The sequence below is a fragment of the Danio rerio genome, chromosome 17, assembly GCF_052040795.2.
Source record: "Danio rerio strain M-AB ecotype USA chromosome 17, GRCz13ab, whole genome shotgun sequence".
NCBI classification, from domain to species: domain Eukaryota; kingdom Metazoa; phylum Chordata; class Actinopteri; order Cypriniformes; family Danionidae; genus Danio; species Danio rerio.
Window position 1 is genome coordinate 392,086 of NC_141037.1, and position 18,727 is coordinate 410,812.

General features: G+C 43.1%; 2 protein-coding genes across 4 annotated transcripts; one reads left to right on the forward strand and one right to left on the reverse strand.

Annotated features, from left to right (window-relative positions):
* The first annotated feature begins 90 nt into the window (after positions 1-90).
* Positions 91-7,461, forward strand: wars1 (tryptophanyl-tRNA synthetase 1). 2 transcript variants are annotated; one of them, NM_001443205.1, is given in 12 exon segments: positions 91-278; positions 926-1,015; positions 1,294-1,501; positions 1,577-1,685; positions 3,105-3,224; positions 3,298-3,480; positions 3,611-3,711; positions 3,792-3,904; positions 5,184-5,357; positions 5,642-5,782; positions 5,857-6,295; positions 6,339-7,461. In NM_001443205.1, coding segments are annotated over 11 exon segments (1,548 nt in total). In that variant the 5' UTR covers positions 91-128; the 3' UTR covers positions 6,016-6,295; positions 6,339-7,461.
* On the reverse strand, positions 6,071-17,107 carry slc25a47b (solute carrier family 25 member 47b). Of its 2 annotated transcripts, NM_001089581.1 has the most exon segments (9): positions 8,315-8,482; positions 8,543-8,911; positions 9,029-9,430; positions 10,868-11,129; positions 11,314-11,496; positions 15,331-15,402; positions 15,532-15,575; positions 16,643-16,784; positions 16,911-16,986. In NM_001089581.1, coding segments are annotated over 6 exon segments (867 nt in total). In that variant the 5' UTR covers positions 16,680-16,784; positions 16,911-16,986; the 3' UTR covers positions 8,315-8,482; positions 8,543-8,911; positions 9,029-9,161.
* Between the last annotated feature and the right edge of the window lie 1,620 nt (positions 17,108-18,727).

Below are 18,727 nucleotides of genomic sequence, written 5' to 3' on the forward strand. Positions count from 1 at the left end.
TTTCGGAAGCAGCAGTTTTGAGTGGCGCATGCGCTTGTCTTGGGAGCGGAACTGCTGCAGAGAAGCGCGTGTTTCCGGTGGTGCTGCTTTCAGTGTGACGCTGAGTCGGCGAGTCTGATGCAAGCTGAATGAATTACAGCACCGCGACACAAACCGGTACGTTATTGAGCCGTTATTACCGGCGCTTATTACCGCTCTACCGGCGCTCAAACACCGCGACTGACGGAGGACATTCAGAGGAACATAAGCGCACAACAGCCGCTTCAGCCTCGCCATATGTGTGTGTGTGTGTGTGTGTGTCAGTGTATGACCATGTGTGTGTCAGTCAGTGTATGATCGTGTGTGTGTAACTGTGTGTTTCTGTCAGTGTGTGTGTGTGTGTGTCAGTCAGTGTATGATTGTGTGTGTGTCAGTCAGTGTATGATCGTGTGTGTGTGTGTGTGTGTGTGTGTGTGTGTGTGTCAGTCAGTGTATGATCGTGTGTGTGTGTAACAGTGTGTTTCTGTCAGTGTGTGTGTGTGTGTGTGTGTGTGTCAGTCAGTCAGTGTATGATCGTGTGTGTGTGTGTGTCAGTCAGTCAGTGTATGATCGTGTGTGTGTGTGTGTAATAGTGTGTATTTCTGTCAGTGTATGATCATGTGTGTGTAACAGTGTGTTTCTGTCAGTGTGTGTGTGTGTGTGTCAGTCAGTGTATGATTGTGTGTGTGTGTGTGTCAGTGTATGATTGTGTGTGTGTGTGTGTGTGTGTCAGTCTGTCAGCTAGTTAGTGTATGATCATGTGTGTGTGTGTGTGTCTTAGTCAGTTAATCATAATCTGTTTGTGTGTGTTTGTATTAGTCACAGTCATCGTCGGTTTATAATTGTGTGTGTGTGTGTGTGTGTGTGTGTGTGTGTGTGTGTGTGTGTGTGTGTGTGTGTGTTTCAGCTGGAGATGTCGAGTCCTCTGGATCTGTACGAGTGTGTGACGGCGCAGGGAGAGACCGTTCGCTCTATCAAAGCCAAGAAAGGGTCTAAAGTCAGTCCTTTATCTCTCTCTCTCACACACACACACACACACACACACACACACACACACACACACACACACACAGCTGGACAGATACTTCATAACTCTGTGTGTCTGTTTGTGTGTGTATGCGTGAATGTGTGTGTGTGCATGTCTGGTCACACGTGTGTGTGTGTGTGTGTGTGTGTGTGTGTGTGCACACGTGCACGTCTGTCCTGTTGTGCGTGCGTGCATGGGTGTGTACATGTCTGTGTTTGTTTGTTTCTGTGTGTGTGTGGGTGCTGCAGGAGGAGGTGGACGCAGCGGTGCAGGTGCTGCTGCAGATGAAGCTGGACTATAAGCGTGTGACGGGGCAGGACTATAAGGCTGGATGCCCACCGCAGGATGGGGTGACACCACAGGACGGTGCGGCACCGCAGGACGGGGAGGACCAGGTGGACCCCTGGAGCGTCTCCTCCAGCAGCGCTAAAGGAGTGGACTATGAGAAGCTCATCGGTCAGTGCTGCTCATCATCTGCGCCAGTCTGCTGTGCTTTACTCTTACTGTGTGTGTGTGTGTGTGTGTGTTCAGTGCGCTTCGGCAGCAGTAAGGTGGATCAGGAGCTGGTGGACAGAATCTCTCGACTCACCGGGAAAACACCACACCGCTTCCTGCGCAGAGGAATCTTCTTCTCACACAGGTGAAACACACACACACACACACACACACACACACACACACACACACACACACACACACACAATTACTGCATGCACATAAACAGAGAAACATAGATTAGAGATTAGAATACACACACGCACACACACATAGGTTGAAATAAGTGATAAACAATATACACTCACCGGCCACTTTATTAGGTACACCTGTCCAACTGCTGGTTAATGGAAATGTCTAATCAGCCAATCACATGGCAGCAGCTTTTTGGCATGTAGACATGGTCAAGAGGATCTGCTGCAGTTCAGAGCGAGCATCAGAATGGGGAAGAAAGGGGATTTAAGAGACTCTGAACGTGGCATGGTTGTTGCTGCCAGTCGGGCTGCTCTGAGTATTTCAGAAACTGCTGATCTACTGGGATTTTCACGCACAACCATCTCTAGGGTTTACAGAGAAAAAGAGGAAATATCCAGTGAGCGGCAGTTCTGTGGGCGCAAATGCCTTGTTGATGAGGCCAGAGGTCAGAGGAGAATGGCCAGACTGGTTCCAGCTGATAGAAACAACACGTCCAACCTTGAGGCGGATGGGCTACAGCAGCAGAAGAGCACACCGGGTGCCGCTCCTGTCAGCTAAGAACAGGAAACTGAGGCTACAATTCACACAGACTCACCAAAACTGGACAATAGAAGATTGGAGAAACGTTGCTGCTCTGATGAGTCTCCATTTCTGCTGACACATTCGGATGCTCGGCTCACAATTTGGCCTCAACAACATGAAAGCATGGATCATCCTGCCTTGTATCAGCGGTTCAGGCTGGTGGTGGTGGTGTAATGGTGTGGGGGAGATTTTCTTTGGCTCCATTAGTACCAATTGAGCATCAACGCCACAGCCTACCTGAGTATTGCTGCTGACCATGTCCATCCCTTTATGAGCACAGTGTCTCCATCTTCTGATGGCTACTTCCAGCAGGATAACGCAGCATGTCATAAAGCTCAATCATCTCAGACTGGTGTCTTGAACATGACGATGAGTTCACTGCACTCAAATGGCCTCCACAGTCACCAGAGCTCAATCCAATAGAGCAGCTTTGGGATGTGGTGGAACGGGAGATTGGCATCATGGATGTGCAGCCGACAAATCTGCAGCAACTGTGTGATGCTATCATGACAATATGGAGCAAAATCCCTGAGGAATATTTCCAGTAGCTTGTTGAATCTCTGCCACCAAGGATTAAGGTAGTTCTGAAGGCAAAGGGGTCCAACCCGGTACTAGTAAGGTGTACCTAATAAAGTGGCCAGCGAGTGTAGATTGAAGTACTTTTTAAATAATAAAAAGCAGATCTAAATAAACACACAGCCCAAATACAGTCCACTTTTCCCAGTGTAGATTGTGTGTTTCTGCTTGACTTAGTTGTGTGTTGTATGTTGTGTGGTCTGCTGTTCAGAGACATGCATCAGATCCTGGACGCATTCGAGCAGCAGAAGCCCTTCTACCTGTATACGGGCCGCGGACCCTCGTCACAGGCCATACATGTGGGTCACCTGATCCCCTTCATCTTCACCAAGTGAGTGCTGATGCTGCTGCTGTGTCCTGCTCTGTTCCCTGTAGATCCTCACAGCTCTTCTCCTCCTCCTCAGGTGGCTGCAGGACGTGTTTGACGTTCCTCTGGTCATCCAGCTGACGGATGATGAGAAGTACCTGTGGAAGGACCTGACGCTGGAGGAGTGTCGGCGCTTCACCGTGGAGAACGCCAGAGACATCATCGCCTGCGGGTTCGACGTCAACAAGACCTTCATCTTCTCTGATCTGGAATATATGGGGTACAGTGCTGTTATACAGAGTGCAGACAGAAGGGGGCGCTGAAATATCTGCATGTCTGAATGCTGCATATGTTGTAAGTGCTGTGTGTGTGTGTGTGTGTGTGTGTGTGTGTGTGTGTGTGTTGTGCAGGGCGAGTCCTGCCTTCTACAGAAACGTGGTGAAGGTCCAGAAGCATGTGACTTTTAACCAGGTTAAAGGCATCTTCGGCTTCACAGACAGCGACTGCATCGGTGAGCAGATCAGCTCTTCTGTTCATCGCTGAGTGTTGGTCAGTGTGTGTTTGACTGTGTGTGTGTGTGTGTGTGTGCAGGGAAAATCAGCTTTCCAGCCATTCAGGCAGCTCCGTCCTTCAGTAACTCGTTCCCGCAGATCTTTGGTGACAGAAAGGACGTCCAGTGCCTCATTCCGTGTGCTATTGATCAGGTGAGTCTCACATCCTGTTCACCAGCATGTATGTCTGTGGAGACACTCGTGACGCTCTATAATCTTCATAATACTCTGAGATACTCTATAAAACTCTGATACTTCGGAGATGCTCTATGACGCTCTGAGATCCTCTTTGACATGCTAAGATTCTCTATGATGCTCTGAGATGCTCTATAACTCTTTGAGATGCTTTACGAAACTGAGATGCTCTATGACACTCTGAGATGCTCTATAACTCTCTGAGATGATTTATAATGCTCTGAGATGCTCTACAACACTGTGACATGCTCTATAACACTCCAAGATTCTTTATGACACTCAGAGATTCTCTATGATGCTCTGATATGCCCTATAACACTTTGAGATTCTTAACAAAACTGAGATGCTTTGACACTCTGAGATGCTCTATGACCCTCTAAAATGCTCTATGACACTGTGAGATGCCCTATAACACTCTGAGATGCTTTACGACACTCTGAAATGCTCTAATAAACTCTGAGATGATTTATGACACTCTGAGATGCTCTATAATACTCTCAGATTCTCTATGACGCTCAGAGATTCTCTATGACGCTCTGATATGCCCCATAACACTGAGATTCTTTACAAAACTGAGATGCTCTGACACTCTGAGATGCTCTATGACCCTCTTAAATTCTTCATGACGCTCTGAGATGCTCTATGACCCTCTGAAATTCTTTATAACACCCTGAGATGCTCTATGATGCCCTGAGATGCTCTATGACCCTCTGAACTTCTTTATGACGCTCTGAGATGCTCTATGACCCTCTGAAATATTTATGACGCTCTGAGATGCTCTATGACCCTCTGAACTTCTTTATGACGCTCTGAGATGCTCTATGACCCTCTGAAATATTTATGACGCTCTGAGATGCTCTATGACCCTCTGAAATTCTTTATGACCCTCTGAAATTCTTTATGACGCTCTGAGATGCTCTATGACCCTCTGAACTTCTTTATGACGCTCTGAGATGCTCTATGACCCTCTGAAATATTTATGACGCTCTGAGATGCTCTATGACCCTCTGAACTTCTTTATGACACTCTGAGATGCTCTATGACCCTCTGAAATATTTATGACGCTCTGAGATGCTCTATGACCCTCTGAAATTCTTTATGACCCTCTGAAATTCTTTATGACGCTCTGAGATGCTCTATGACCCTCTGAAATTCTTTATGACGCTCTGAGATGCTCTATGACCCTCTGAAATTCTTTATGACGCTTTGAGATGCTCTATGACGCTTTGTCCCTCAGGATCCATACTTCCGCATGACTCGTGACGTAGCTCCTCGTATCGGGTACCTGAAGCCGGCTCTTCTTCACTCCACCTTCTTCCCAGCGCTGCAGGGGGCACAAACCAAGATGAGCGCCAGCGACGCCAACTCCACCATCTTCCTGACCGACACGCCCAAACAGATCAAAAACAAGGTACACACACACAGAAATACATACACTTACAGATACACACACACACAAGCTAACACAAACATGCGCACACAGACAGATACATACACACAGACACGCACAACACACAAATATATCTACACAGATACACACACACACAGATACACAAACACACAGAGATACACACAAACATGCACACACAGACAGAAAAACAGATAGACAAACACACAAATAAACACAAAGATACACACACACACACACACACACACACACTAGCGTTCATTCTCTGATCGCTCTGTCTGCTTCAGGTAAACAAACACGCATTCTCCGGCGGGAAGGACACCATCGAGGAGCACAGGAAGTTGGGTGGAGATCCAGATGTGGACGTTTCCTTCATGTATCTGACGTTCTTCCTGGAGGACGATGAACAGCTGGAGAAGATCCGACAGGTGAGATGAGCGGGATGCAGCACACCTGAGGAGTCCTGCCTGCTGTCGCTCACACACCTGTGCTTGTGTTTCAGGACTACAGCAGCGGCGCCATGCTGACCGGCGAACTGAAGAAGAGTCTAATCGACACACTGCAGCCCATCATCGCTGAGCACCAGGAGAAACGCAAACACGTGACCGACGACATCGTGCAGCAGTTCATGACTCCACGCAAACTACACTTCAGCTGCTAGACTGACCCCAGAACTGTCCAATAAAGCGCTTCAGTAACCCAAGCAGACTCTGATGTGGTCAAACAGGTTTAATGTGGTCAGGCACACACAGCTGGAGCTGAACACAGGACAGAGTCAGTGCACATCACTGCTGAAACACACACACACACACACACACACACACACACACACACACACACACACACACTGATATATGCAAATGCCGATATGAGTCTCACAATGATCAAGTGTTCATTACAATAGACAGTTATCATCAGTTAAGCTGAGAACACACACACACACACACCTGCTCTGATTCTATAATACACACACAGTGAAGCGTGACGTTCCTCACACCCCTGACACATTCTGACTCATGTTTTAGTTCAAATGTAAATAATAGAGTGGCTCAGTGGTGTTAAACTGTCACTTCACAGCAAGAAGGTCTCTGGTTTGAGTCTCGGCTGGGTCAGTTGGTGTTTCTGTGTGGAGTTTGCATGTTCTCCCCGTGTTGGCGTGGGTTTCCTCCGGGTGCTCTGGTTTCCCCCACAGTCCAAACACATGCGCTATAGAGGAACTGATCAACTACACTGACCGTAGTGGATGAGTGTTTCCCAGTGATGGGTTCAGCTTGAAAAGCATCCGCTGTGTAAAAGATATGTTGGAATAGTTGGCAGTTCATTCTGCTGTAGCGACCTCTAATAAATAAAGGACTAAGCCAATGGAAAATGAATGTAAATAAAAGCTGAGAATATTATTCTCCCTCTCGTACATCGTCCTCTTATCTTTTGCAGTCTGGGTCAAAACAGCACTTGCTGGAGGAATAAAGTAACTATAAATTAGATTTGCTCAGGGGTATGGATCAGTTCAGGCGTCGCTATATACAGTGTGTGTTATATTCAGAACAGTTCCATATCATCATCATCATGCACAACGTCACATGTTGTAATTCTGGAGTTCACCTGTAGGCGGCAGCGCTTCACTATTTGTGAGAAACTGAGATCATTTCAACATCATGAAGCTGCAGACCCAGAGACCCAACCGCACACTCAGACGTTGCAAATTTACATTAATCTAAAACATGATTCAGAATGTGTCAGGGGTGTGAGTAATGTCCATCAGCACCATAACAGAGGTGAAGAACTGATCAGATGATGAAGGTGCATGAACTGACCGTGTACACCTGTATGCCGGTGCTGATGAAGCTGTAATATCTGCAGATGCATTAATCAAACTATCAAAGAGTAATCAAATTTGAGAGAGGCGTTTTAGGATATGAAGGGAATATACAGGTGTTATTTTCAAGCCGCTGAGAGAGATATGGAGATATTTCATATTTTATTCTTCGGCTAAAGTGCATGAAGGAAACTGTAATTTTGAGCTTTCATGTTCACATCAGCAAATCTTCTGTATCTGCGCTGATCAGCTGGGAATGAAAGGTGATTAAATCTGACTTGATGACAGATTAATAATGTCTCATGTCATTGTCCAGTGCTGAGTCGCATAATGATTATAATAATAATAATAATAATGGCTTTCCCAGAGATGGGTTGCAGCTGGAAGGGCATCCGCTGCGTAAAAACTTGCTGGATAAGTTGGCGGTTCATTCCGCTGTGGCGACCCCGGATTAATAAAGGGACTAAGCCGACAAGAAAATGAATGAATAATAATGGCTGCATGGTGGCTCAGTGGGTAGCACATTCACCTCACAGCAAGAAGGTCTCTGGTTTGAGTCTCGGCTGGGTCAGTTGGTGTTTCTGTGTGGAGTTTGCATGTTCTCCCCGTGTTGGTGTGGGTTTCCTCCGGGTGCTCCGGTTTCCCCCACAGTCCAAACACATGCAGTATAGGAGAATTGGTTAACTAAATTGTCTAGTGTGTGTGAATGCGTGTATGGATGTTTCCCGGTGATGGGTTGCAGCTGGAAGGGCATCGGCTGTGTAAACATATGCTAGATAAGTTGGCGGTTCATTCCACCATGGGGGCCGCTGATAAATAAAGTGACTAAGCTGAAAAGAAAATGAATGACTGATAATAATAATAGAATACTGATTAAATGTTAATCTAGTGAATGAAATGATATGTGCGACAGTAAGTTACGTCAGTAATGTTTTCAACATGCCCAGGGTCAACAATAAGGCCTGCCCGGTGGCCCAGGGGGAGCGTGAGAGATGCTTGGGACAGTGCAGGATCATTACTGGGCTGATGGGACAGTGCTGCATGTCACTAACATTTCACTTGTCTGCGACTATATTTGTCAGTTGCTCTCCTCTGCTGTTCATGTTTGCATAACACTTTTATTAACATTTTTAAAGTGTTGAAATTCGAGATTCACAGACTTTATTTTTGACACATTATTTAAAATATGCAGCTAAAAACAGCTATTCCCTATTTTTTTTGGTGGGGCCAAAGTAAAAATCTGAACTCCTGGCCCGATGGCCCAACCCTGATGCCGAACAGCTTCATTTTGATACGCAGATATTAATATATGAAAAAATAAAACTCTAATTTCCCTCGACTCACTTCACTCTGGAGGCTTGTTGATTATCAGTTCTGAGCTGTTTCAGTCAGGTCTGTGATATTAAAATGATGATATTGAGAGTGACTGATGCAGCTCAGCTGATGGAGGATCACACTAATATACAGCGCTCAGCATAAATGAGTTCACTCTCTTACTAACATTAATATTCTCCATTTCTCAGTCAGTATAGACTATATGTGTTATCACAGAGCAGTGTTATTAAACCGTTATACTCATTAAAATAAGAGTCTGATCACTGAGTGTCTTTAGGAATAAAAGATCAGACATTAAAGTTATTGCAAACAATATAAAAATTACTAAATGTCTTACATTTAATATTTCTCTTGATGGTTCCTGTTTATTAAAACTCTAATATTTCCCCATATATATGAATGTGTGTGTGCTGTGTTGTTGTCAGATGAGTGGATCAGTGTTGTCTTTGGTTCTGACTAATCTACTGTATCTGCACACACATGTATTACTGTAGAGCCTCCTGCAGAGAAGATTACTGTAGAGCAGAGCTCTGAGAGACTCATTCATGATCAGCGCTGTATATTAATGCTCATATTCCCTGTGTGCTTCAGTTATGAACGCTTTATAAACACTGTGTGAGGATCTGCTGAACAAAGAGCAGATCTGATGAGTGTGTTCAGCGCAGAAGGCGAACCACGGCTTCGTACATGGCGAAGACGGACATGTTGACGGGGAAGGCACGAATACAGTTTACAGTCAGGCCTCTGAAGAGAACGCCCGAGCCCTCGGTCCTCACGCTGTGTGTGATGCAGTGCAGGAATCCTCTGTAGCGCCGGCCGCTCACTCCGTCCACCTGCAGACGAGACTTGATCACGTCCATCGGCGTCCCCACGGCCCACCCGCACATACCAGACACACCACCCGCTAGGAGGACCACTGGCCAACCTGCAAACACACACACACACACACACACACACACACACATTTTAAATATGCAATAGCATACTGAACAATTCTCTAACATTACACCTCGCGATTCTAACTTTACAGCTCACGATTAAAACTTTACACCCAATGATTCTAACTTTACACCTCGTGATTCTAACTTTACACCTCACTATTCTAACTTTACACCTCGTGATTCTAACTTTACACCTCGTGATTCTAACTTTACACCTCACGATTCTAACTTTACACCTCACGATTCTAACTTTACACCTCGTGATTCTAACTTTACACCTCGCGATTCTAACTTTACACCTCGTGATTCTAACTTTACACCTCACGATTCTAACTTTACACCTCACGATTCTAACTTTACACCTCGTGATTCTAACTTTACACCTCGCGATTCTAACTTTACAGCTCACGATTAAAACTTTACACCCAATGATTCTAACTTTAAACATCGTGATTCTAACTTTACACCTCACGATTCTAACTTTACACCTTGTGATTCTAACTTTACACCTCGCGATTCTAACTTTACAGCTCACGATTAAAACTTTACACCCAATGATTCTAACTTTACAGCTCACGATTAAAACTTTACACCCAATGATTCTAACTTTACACCTCGTGATTCAAACTTTACAGCTCACGATTAAAACATTACACCCAATGATTCTAACTTTACACCTTGTGATTCTAACTTTACACCTCACGATTCTAACTTTACACCTCGTGATTCTAACTTTACACCTCGTGATTCTAACTTTACACCTCACGATTCTAACTTTACACCTCACGATTCTAACTTTACACCTCGCGATTCTAACTTTACACCTCACGATTCTAACTTTACACCTCGAGATTCTAACTTTACACCTCGTGATTCTAACTTTACACCTCGTGATTCTAACTTTACACCTCGTAATTCTAACTTTACACCTCGCGATTCTAACTTTACAGCTCACGATTAAAACTTTACACCCAATGATTCTAACTTTACAGCTCACGATTAAAACTTTACACCCAATGATTCTAACTTTACACCTCGTGATTCAAACTTTACAGCTCACGATTAAAACTTTACACCCAATGATTCTAACTTTACACCTCGTGATTCTAACTTTACACCTCGTGATTCTAACTTTACACCTCACGATTCTAACTTTACACCTCACGATTCTAACTTTACACCTCGTGATTCTAACTTTACACCTCACGATTCTAACTTTACAGCTCACGATTAAAACTTTACACCCAATGATTCTAACTTTAAACATCGTGATTCTAACTTTACACCTCGCGATTCTAACTTTACACCTCGTGATTCTAACTTTACACCTCGTGATTCTAACTTTACACCTAATAGTTTTGTAAATATGACTGTAGGTAACTTTAATAATGTGATGTATGTTCAGAGTAAAGGTGTTTTACCTGGCCGCTGGTTCTCTGTGGTCAGTATTTCACATATAGTGTTGTAAGTGAGGAAGTAAGTGGCGAATGAGGGTCCGTCGCGCAGCGCTAAAGCAGCAGACCCCTTATAGAGCCCCAGCAGACCCTCGTCCCGTGCGATGCGGAGTAAACATTGTACCGGACCACGGTATTTACTGCTGGACTCTTGGCTGATGTGCTGAACAGGCTCCGTCTGACACTGAAGACGCACCTTCACAATGTCTGCAGGCGCCATCACCAACACCTGAAACGTAACGAAACACAACACACACACATACACACACACTCATTTATCAGGGTTTCTACTATACCCTAAATGTCAAACTAGCTGAGCTTTCAGTGCCTCACGTCAACTGGCTAAAATACTGAATTTCCATCACCTATCCACTAATGTCATCATAATAATATCAATAAGCCGTGGCAGTGACCTGAGTGACTCCTCCAGTGAATCCGGCCAGGAATATGTGTGCTTTGTGATGCGGCTCTCCAGCGCTCCTGTGCTGCAGCTGATGCAGAAACTGCAGGATGTTCCTGTAAGTGCCGAACACCAGAGACGAGCTGATGGAGACGGTGCTGATGGGCATCGACATGCCTCTGTAGAAACCCCGCAGCTGACACACACACACACACACACACACACACACACACACACACACACACACACACACACACACACACACACACACACACACAGAGAGAGGGTTAGTTCACCATAATACTGTTGCTGTGACCATTCATTCATTCATTTAGCCGCAGCTTAGTCCCTTATTTATCAGGGGCCGTCACAGTGGAATGAACTGCCAACTATTCCAGCATATGTTTTACACAGCAGATGACCTTCCTGCTGCAATCCAGTACTGGGAAACACCAATACACACTCATACACTATGGCCAATTTAGTTCATCAATTCCCCTATAGCTGGGTCTCAAACCAGAGACCTTCTTGCTGTGAGGCCACAGTGCTAACCACTGAGCCACTGTGCCGCCCTGCTGGCAACAAACCATTGTAAAGATTTCTCTCTACTCTGACATCTGGCAGTTTGTAGACTTTCTCGCTATTCCAACTTTTCTTCTCACAGTTTTGACTGTTCTGACTTGTGACTGTTCCCCTGGTGATTCTGACTGCTCATCTCACAATTCTCATTTTGTATCTCATATTTCTGACTTTCTATCTGCAATTCCAGCTTTCCATCTCACTATTCTGACGTTATATCTCGCCGTTCTCAATTTACATTTACAATTGTGATTATTTATCTTACAATTCAGACTTTTGATTGTGCAATTCCCGGGAGTACCCGGAGGACACCAACGCAAACTCAGGGAGAACATGCAAACTCCACACAGAAACGCCAACTGAGCCGAGGATCGAACCAGCAACCCGGCGACCTTCTTGCTGTGATGTGAACGTGCTTCTTTTGTAATATGTTACACTTAAATAAAAGTATGTTGTATAAGATTTGTTTTGTTATCTAAGTACTGAAAATTACCACATACATCACGCGCAGTCCACTTAGCGCAGCGTTTGTGTCGGGTAATACGTTTCTACCAGCAGATGGGAGTGGCCACTGCACTTCAGTCATTCATCATTTTGAGAAGCTGAAGCTGATGAGGTAATATTTTTGATACAATTGTTGTAATATCAGAAACATTAGCCTATTGAATATCAATATTCTGCAAGGTATTGAAGTAGAAATTCCAGTATCTTGACAACACTACACCTCAGTTAATCACTCTGTCCAAATGAACACGTGTGTAGCTTTGTATCACATTGGAAAACAACTATAAAATAAATCATATTTTCAGATTTGAAGACAGATAGAAGATGACATTTTCAAAAAACAAACAGAAACTGCACATCAGGAGAGGAGATAGGAAGCTCAAGAGGTATGATATGGCTCATAACCGAATAGTAAGTGGGTTCATTTATTAATGTTTTTTCTTTTCATTTTTGATGTTTCAAGTCACAAAGCATCACAATCAGGGCTTTACATTTACTTTTTTGATCACCAGTCACTGTGGCTAGTAGATTTCCAACATTACTAGCCACTCGCCATTTTCTCTAGCCACCGTTTTATTGTTTGGAATATATTTTATATAAATAAATGTGACTTTGACATGTAAAATGACTTGATTTAGATGTTGTGTTGTCCACATGCCTCCTCTTTTATTTCACTGTATGTGTGTGTGTTGTGTGTGAGCTTGCTCACTGTGCATGAGCCAATGGGTTTTGTCGCATTGCAATTGGTTTTTATTTCGCATGACTTTTTAGGGCTCAGAATAAAGGTTTTACTAAATTCATCTCTAACCACACTAAAAAGAAAAAAACTTTTTTTTAATAAATTAACATTGAAAAAGATCTATTGTCATGCATCTAAATATGCACAGTAATCTGTCCAGGCTAAAGGTCCCAGATCAGCAGTTACTACACACAAATAGGGAGTTAATCTCATATGAAAATAATGTTATTGTAAAGGATGATGATTAAACTATATTAACAAAATTACTGTAAGCAAAAGAAAGCAGGTAAAACACACCACGAGTGATGATGAGAGGATGATCCTGTGCCTGAGAATAGTTAAAAGGAAAGCAGTGGCTGCTGCTGTTGCTTACAAATATATATATATTTTCTATCTTGAGCTCTTAAAAGCAGCAGGACTGTGGATAGACAAGCATCGTTTTTTGTCTAGTCTTTTCCAAAGAGAACTGAGCGCAAATGAACAAAAAAAAGCGCAAGTAAACGGGAGCGCACGCACTTTTAACATCACCTGTGTGCGCGAGTAGTCATCCTCTCTTACGGTATTCACCTGCTTTGTCTCTCGCAAACAGTTATTGTTTTCAGGCGTGCTGCTTCTCGATTCTAAGATCACATTTGCAGGCATATTGGGCCATCCTTATTGTCGAACCCTGCTTTAAGACAACTACAACGTAAAAATGATTCCAACCTGCCAAAGTGGCTAGTGGAGGCGGCTGTCCAACCCTCCAAATCTGAAATCAGCGGGTGTTAATGTGAAGCCCTGATCACAATGTATTGTTAAAAGAAGGCTGTCAACTCAAACACCCTTTATTTATCCTTAAACCATTTATAATCCTGTTATTAAGGTTAGAGTAGATCACATTACGAAAGTGGGGATATTTTAGTTGGGTGAATTAGAACTTTTTTGGGGGGGGGGGGGGGGGGTGCTTTTTTGGGGCTAAGCCCCTTATCCCTTTCAACCCTAAACGCCGCTGAGTTCTCCTAATTCTGTCTTCACCTCACGATCTTTTATTGACTCTGTTCATGCTTCCTTTAAGCTCAATACTCCACAAACATAACATTAACTACCACTGCTATGCCGATGATCTACTTCCCATCAGACTAGGAATAGATTTATCATTAGACACCTTTTCTTATGCCTAACCCACATGTGAGCAGGATGACCGATAACTCTCTGCAGCTGAATGAAAACAGAACAGAAGTGTTAATATTAGGTCCCGCTGCTTCAATGACTCACTTAAAACTCAGCCAGGAGTCCTAAAAGACAATCTGCACAATCACGCAGAGAATCTCCCAGTTATCTTTGATCCACTCTTGCAGTTTGATAATCATGCAAATCCATGTGCCATGCAGCAGCTTTTCCAGCTTAGATTGGTGGCAAAAGTTAAAGCGTTTCCTTCTAAAACAGATCTAGAAAGTGTGCGCCATGCTTTACTCTCCTCTCGCTTAGACTACTGCAACTCTCTGTACATCGTCTCCCCCAGTCAACACTCTCTCAGCTACAGCTGGTCCAGAATGCAGGCGCCAGATTGATAACAGGAACTGAGAAAAGAGCTCACATCTCCCCTGTCCTCGCCTCATTGCACTGGCGTCCTATAACATTGAGAGGTGATTTGAAAATCCTTCATTTCACTTCTAAAGCAGTGCACAGTTCTGCCCCGGCCTATGTCAGTGCACTTATTAGGCCTTATACAGCTTGTAAATCATGAAGATGCCATGACCAGTTTCATTGTCTGTCCCTCGGTCTCGCTGCAAATCTAAAGGTGATGGAGCTTTCTGTCAGGCTCTGGAACGGTCTCTCTCTGAACAGCAGGGTTTCTCCTTCATGGGATGCTTTTAAATCTGACTTATAGACTTATTTTTACTCTCTTGCCTTTGAGTGACGCATGCATGCATGGTATTTTTATTTGTATTTTACTGTTACTCTTATACATTTACATTTCCTTGTATTTTAATACTGTTTGTAGTTTTATTGTCTTGTTTATTTTATTGTAAAACACTTTGGATCAACTACAGGTGTGTAAAGTTGTGCTCTGTGAATAAGTTTGTCTTGCCTTGACATTACATCTCATCGTTCTTGTTCATTTGTTTCCACATCTCACGATTGACCATGTTTGAGTGGTGTGTGTGTGTGTGTGTGTGTGTGTGTGTGTGTGTGTGTGTGTGTGTGTGTGTATGCGCAGATATTCACCCCTTCATTTTTGCAGGTTTTCCTCACACACTGCCAAAATCCAGAATAACCCGTCTGTGTCTGGAGTCTCACCTGAAACAGCAGCAGCAGAAGCAGTTACACACACACATACACACACACACACACACACACACACACACACACACACACACACACACACACACATCTGTATGCGTCATGAAGATGATGATGATGGTTTACCTTCACCGTGTCCAGTGGATACCCCACCGCCACTCCAAACGCACCTGAACACACCAAACACAATCAGCCGTCACACACACACACACACACACACACACACACACACACACACACACACACACACACACACACACACACACACACACACACACGACTATTAACACACATTTACAACTAGCTCTGAGAATGTTGCTTTTTTATTCATAAAAGTACATATTAAAGCATTTATTCGAGTTAAATGAGTGTTTAGACAGCGTGTCATGTTAATCAACACACATTGTGGAAACATTACTGAAGAACGCTTTCTCAACATATCTGCATATCTAATGATTTAAATATAAAAATAAATAAAATCATTTAAAAATTACAAATATAAATCATAGATAATTCATAATAAATAAAATCATAAAAAACTAAAAATAAATGGCAAAAAAATCATTAATTAATTATGTTTTAAATATTGCCTCTTATTTTATATAGCTTCTATTTATACATGTAAATATTTATCTATAATATAATTATTTATATATTTCCAGCTTACTTGTTAAATTCTATAATTTAGCTTCTTATTGCTATTATTTTTGTTTTTACAATTATTTTTACTGAAAATTGTGCTGTGTGTGTGACTTTTAGTCTGTGTGTGTGTGTGGGGTGTGTTATTGTTTATTTGAGGTATAACAGAATGATGAATCTTAAACTAAAGAGACAGTTCACTCAAAACAATCATTACATTTCTGTCATCATTAACTCTCCTTTTACCACTGATTTCCAGAGTAGCAGAAGCAAACACCATGAGGGTCAGTGGTTACCAATGTCCAGCATTTCCAGTAGAACTTCTTTAGTGCTCAGCACACACTCATAAAGGTTTAAGCAAGAGAAGAGCAAATGATGACATAATTTTCATTTAGGTGTACTGTCCCTTTAAGACACACACACAAACCATTGTTTCTGTGAATTGTGGGGACATTCCATTGGTTTCCATTGTTTTTATACTATACAAACTGTATTCTCTACAACCTTAAAATTGTACTCATAAATCACACACACACACACACACACACACACACACACACACACACACACACACACACACACACACACACACACTGACCTCCAACGGAACCGGCCAGGAAATCCGCCAGGTGCATCACGACCAGAAGCAAAAGATCCGATCGAACCGAACCGAACCGAGTCGAAGCATCGGAATCATCCGCTTCGAATCATCATCATCGCGAATAAAGCCGCTTCAGGAGCTGTCGATGAACAGGAAGATGATGAAATGACAGAAGGTGATAAGGAGTGTGTGTGTGTGTGTGTGTGTGTGTGTGTGTGTGTGTGTGTGTGTGTGTGTGTGTCGCTCTGTCTGTCATGACACACACATGAAGCTGAAGGTCAGAATCTCCTCCAGAATGGCGGGCCTCTGCGCTGTTGGTCGCCCGCTGTGGTTCTGGGCTCTCGGTGATTCTCCGTCGGTGTTAGGAGCAGAGCTGATCCTCTGTCAGATGTTAAAGGCGCTGTAATGTGGAGCTGTCAGAGCGGTGCTGTTCCTGCTGCGGCCGCGGGGTGGCGCTACTGCGCAGGCTCACTGAATGACTGACCATGTGACACGTGAGTCACGTGGTACACGGAACTGATGATTCATATTAAACAGCTGCAGCTCTGATACCGCTGAACTACAATAGAGAACATTCTATACAGATCAGCGTTTCTATAGGCTACTGTCCTCACGCTCAGCCAATCACAGCAGAGGAAACACTCTGCCAACACAGATCTGCTCATATACTAACAGTCATGTAGACAATTGAATAAATAACAGGAATAAATCCTGTTACTCGCTATAATTCCTGTTCCTACATTACTGGCATGACTGGGTTTAGGGTTAAATGTAGAATATAGCAGCTGAAGAGGAAAGTATTGGCAGATTCAATCTGTTTTCCCCACTGTATCTATATTATATTAATCTTCTGAAGAAAGTCTGTAGTTTGGCTGAAATAAATAAAGTAAAAACTGCTGTGGCCAATAATATAAGCCCCCTTAAGAAATGATTTTGATCACAAATTATCGTTTTTTATTAACGATTTATATTGTAACAATATCATTTAAACCGTACTGTTAAATTACAAACAATTCCACATTACATTGAATATGAACATGTAATGCGGGATTAAAATAACATTCAGTCATTTTCTATCAGCTTAATGCCTTATTTATCAAGGATCGCCACAGCGGAATGAACCGTCAACTATTTCAGCATATGTTTTACACACGGATGCCCTTACTTACAGCTGAAACCCAGTACTGGGAAACACCCACACACACACACACACACTACGGTCAGTGTAGTTGATCAGTTCCCCTATAGCGCATGTGTTTGGACTGTGGGGGAAACCGACGCCAACAAGGGGAGAACATGCAAACTCCATTCACAAACTGTTCATTAACAGTGTTTTAACAGTGTAGATGTTTTGTTAGGTTTATGCCAAATTTATTTGTATTTTTATTGGTTTATATGTCTTTAACATCTGACAAAGGGGCAACCAATGAAAACTCTCCTTTGGGCTGTAATTTGGGTGATTTACATACTTGCAGACTGTTAATTAATGTCCACTGTCTCTTGCTGAAATAATTAAACTGGGCAAAGACTAATCGCGATCAAAATAAAAGTTTGTTTTGACATAATATGTGTAAGTGTATTTCATATACAGCTGAAAGCAGAAGTGTACATACACTCTAATAAAGGAGCATAACCATGTTTTATAATCACACTAAACGTTTACTATTTTAGGTCTGTCAGGATTCCCTAAATGATTTACATTTGCTAAATGCCAGAATAATGAGAGAATTGTTTATTAATTTCTAGACAGTCAAAAGTTTACACACATTTCCTTGGTATTGTTTAGCTTTGCTTTTAAACTGTGTAACTGTGGTCAGATGTTTTGGGTCTCCTTCCACAAGCTTCTCACAATAGTTTGCAGGAGTTTTGGCTCATTCCTCCTGCAGAATTGCTGTAACTGAGTCAGATTTGTTGGCTGTCTTGCTCGCACAAGCTTCTTCAACTTTGCCCACACATTCTCTATAGGATTGAGATCAGGTCTTTGTGATGGCCACTCCAAAACATTCACTCTGTTGTCCTTAAAGCACATTTGAACTAATTTGACAGTGTGCTTAGAGTCATGGTCTGTCTGGAAGGCCGTAC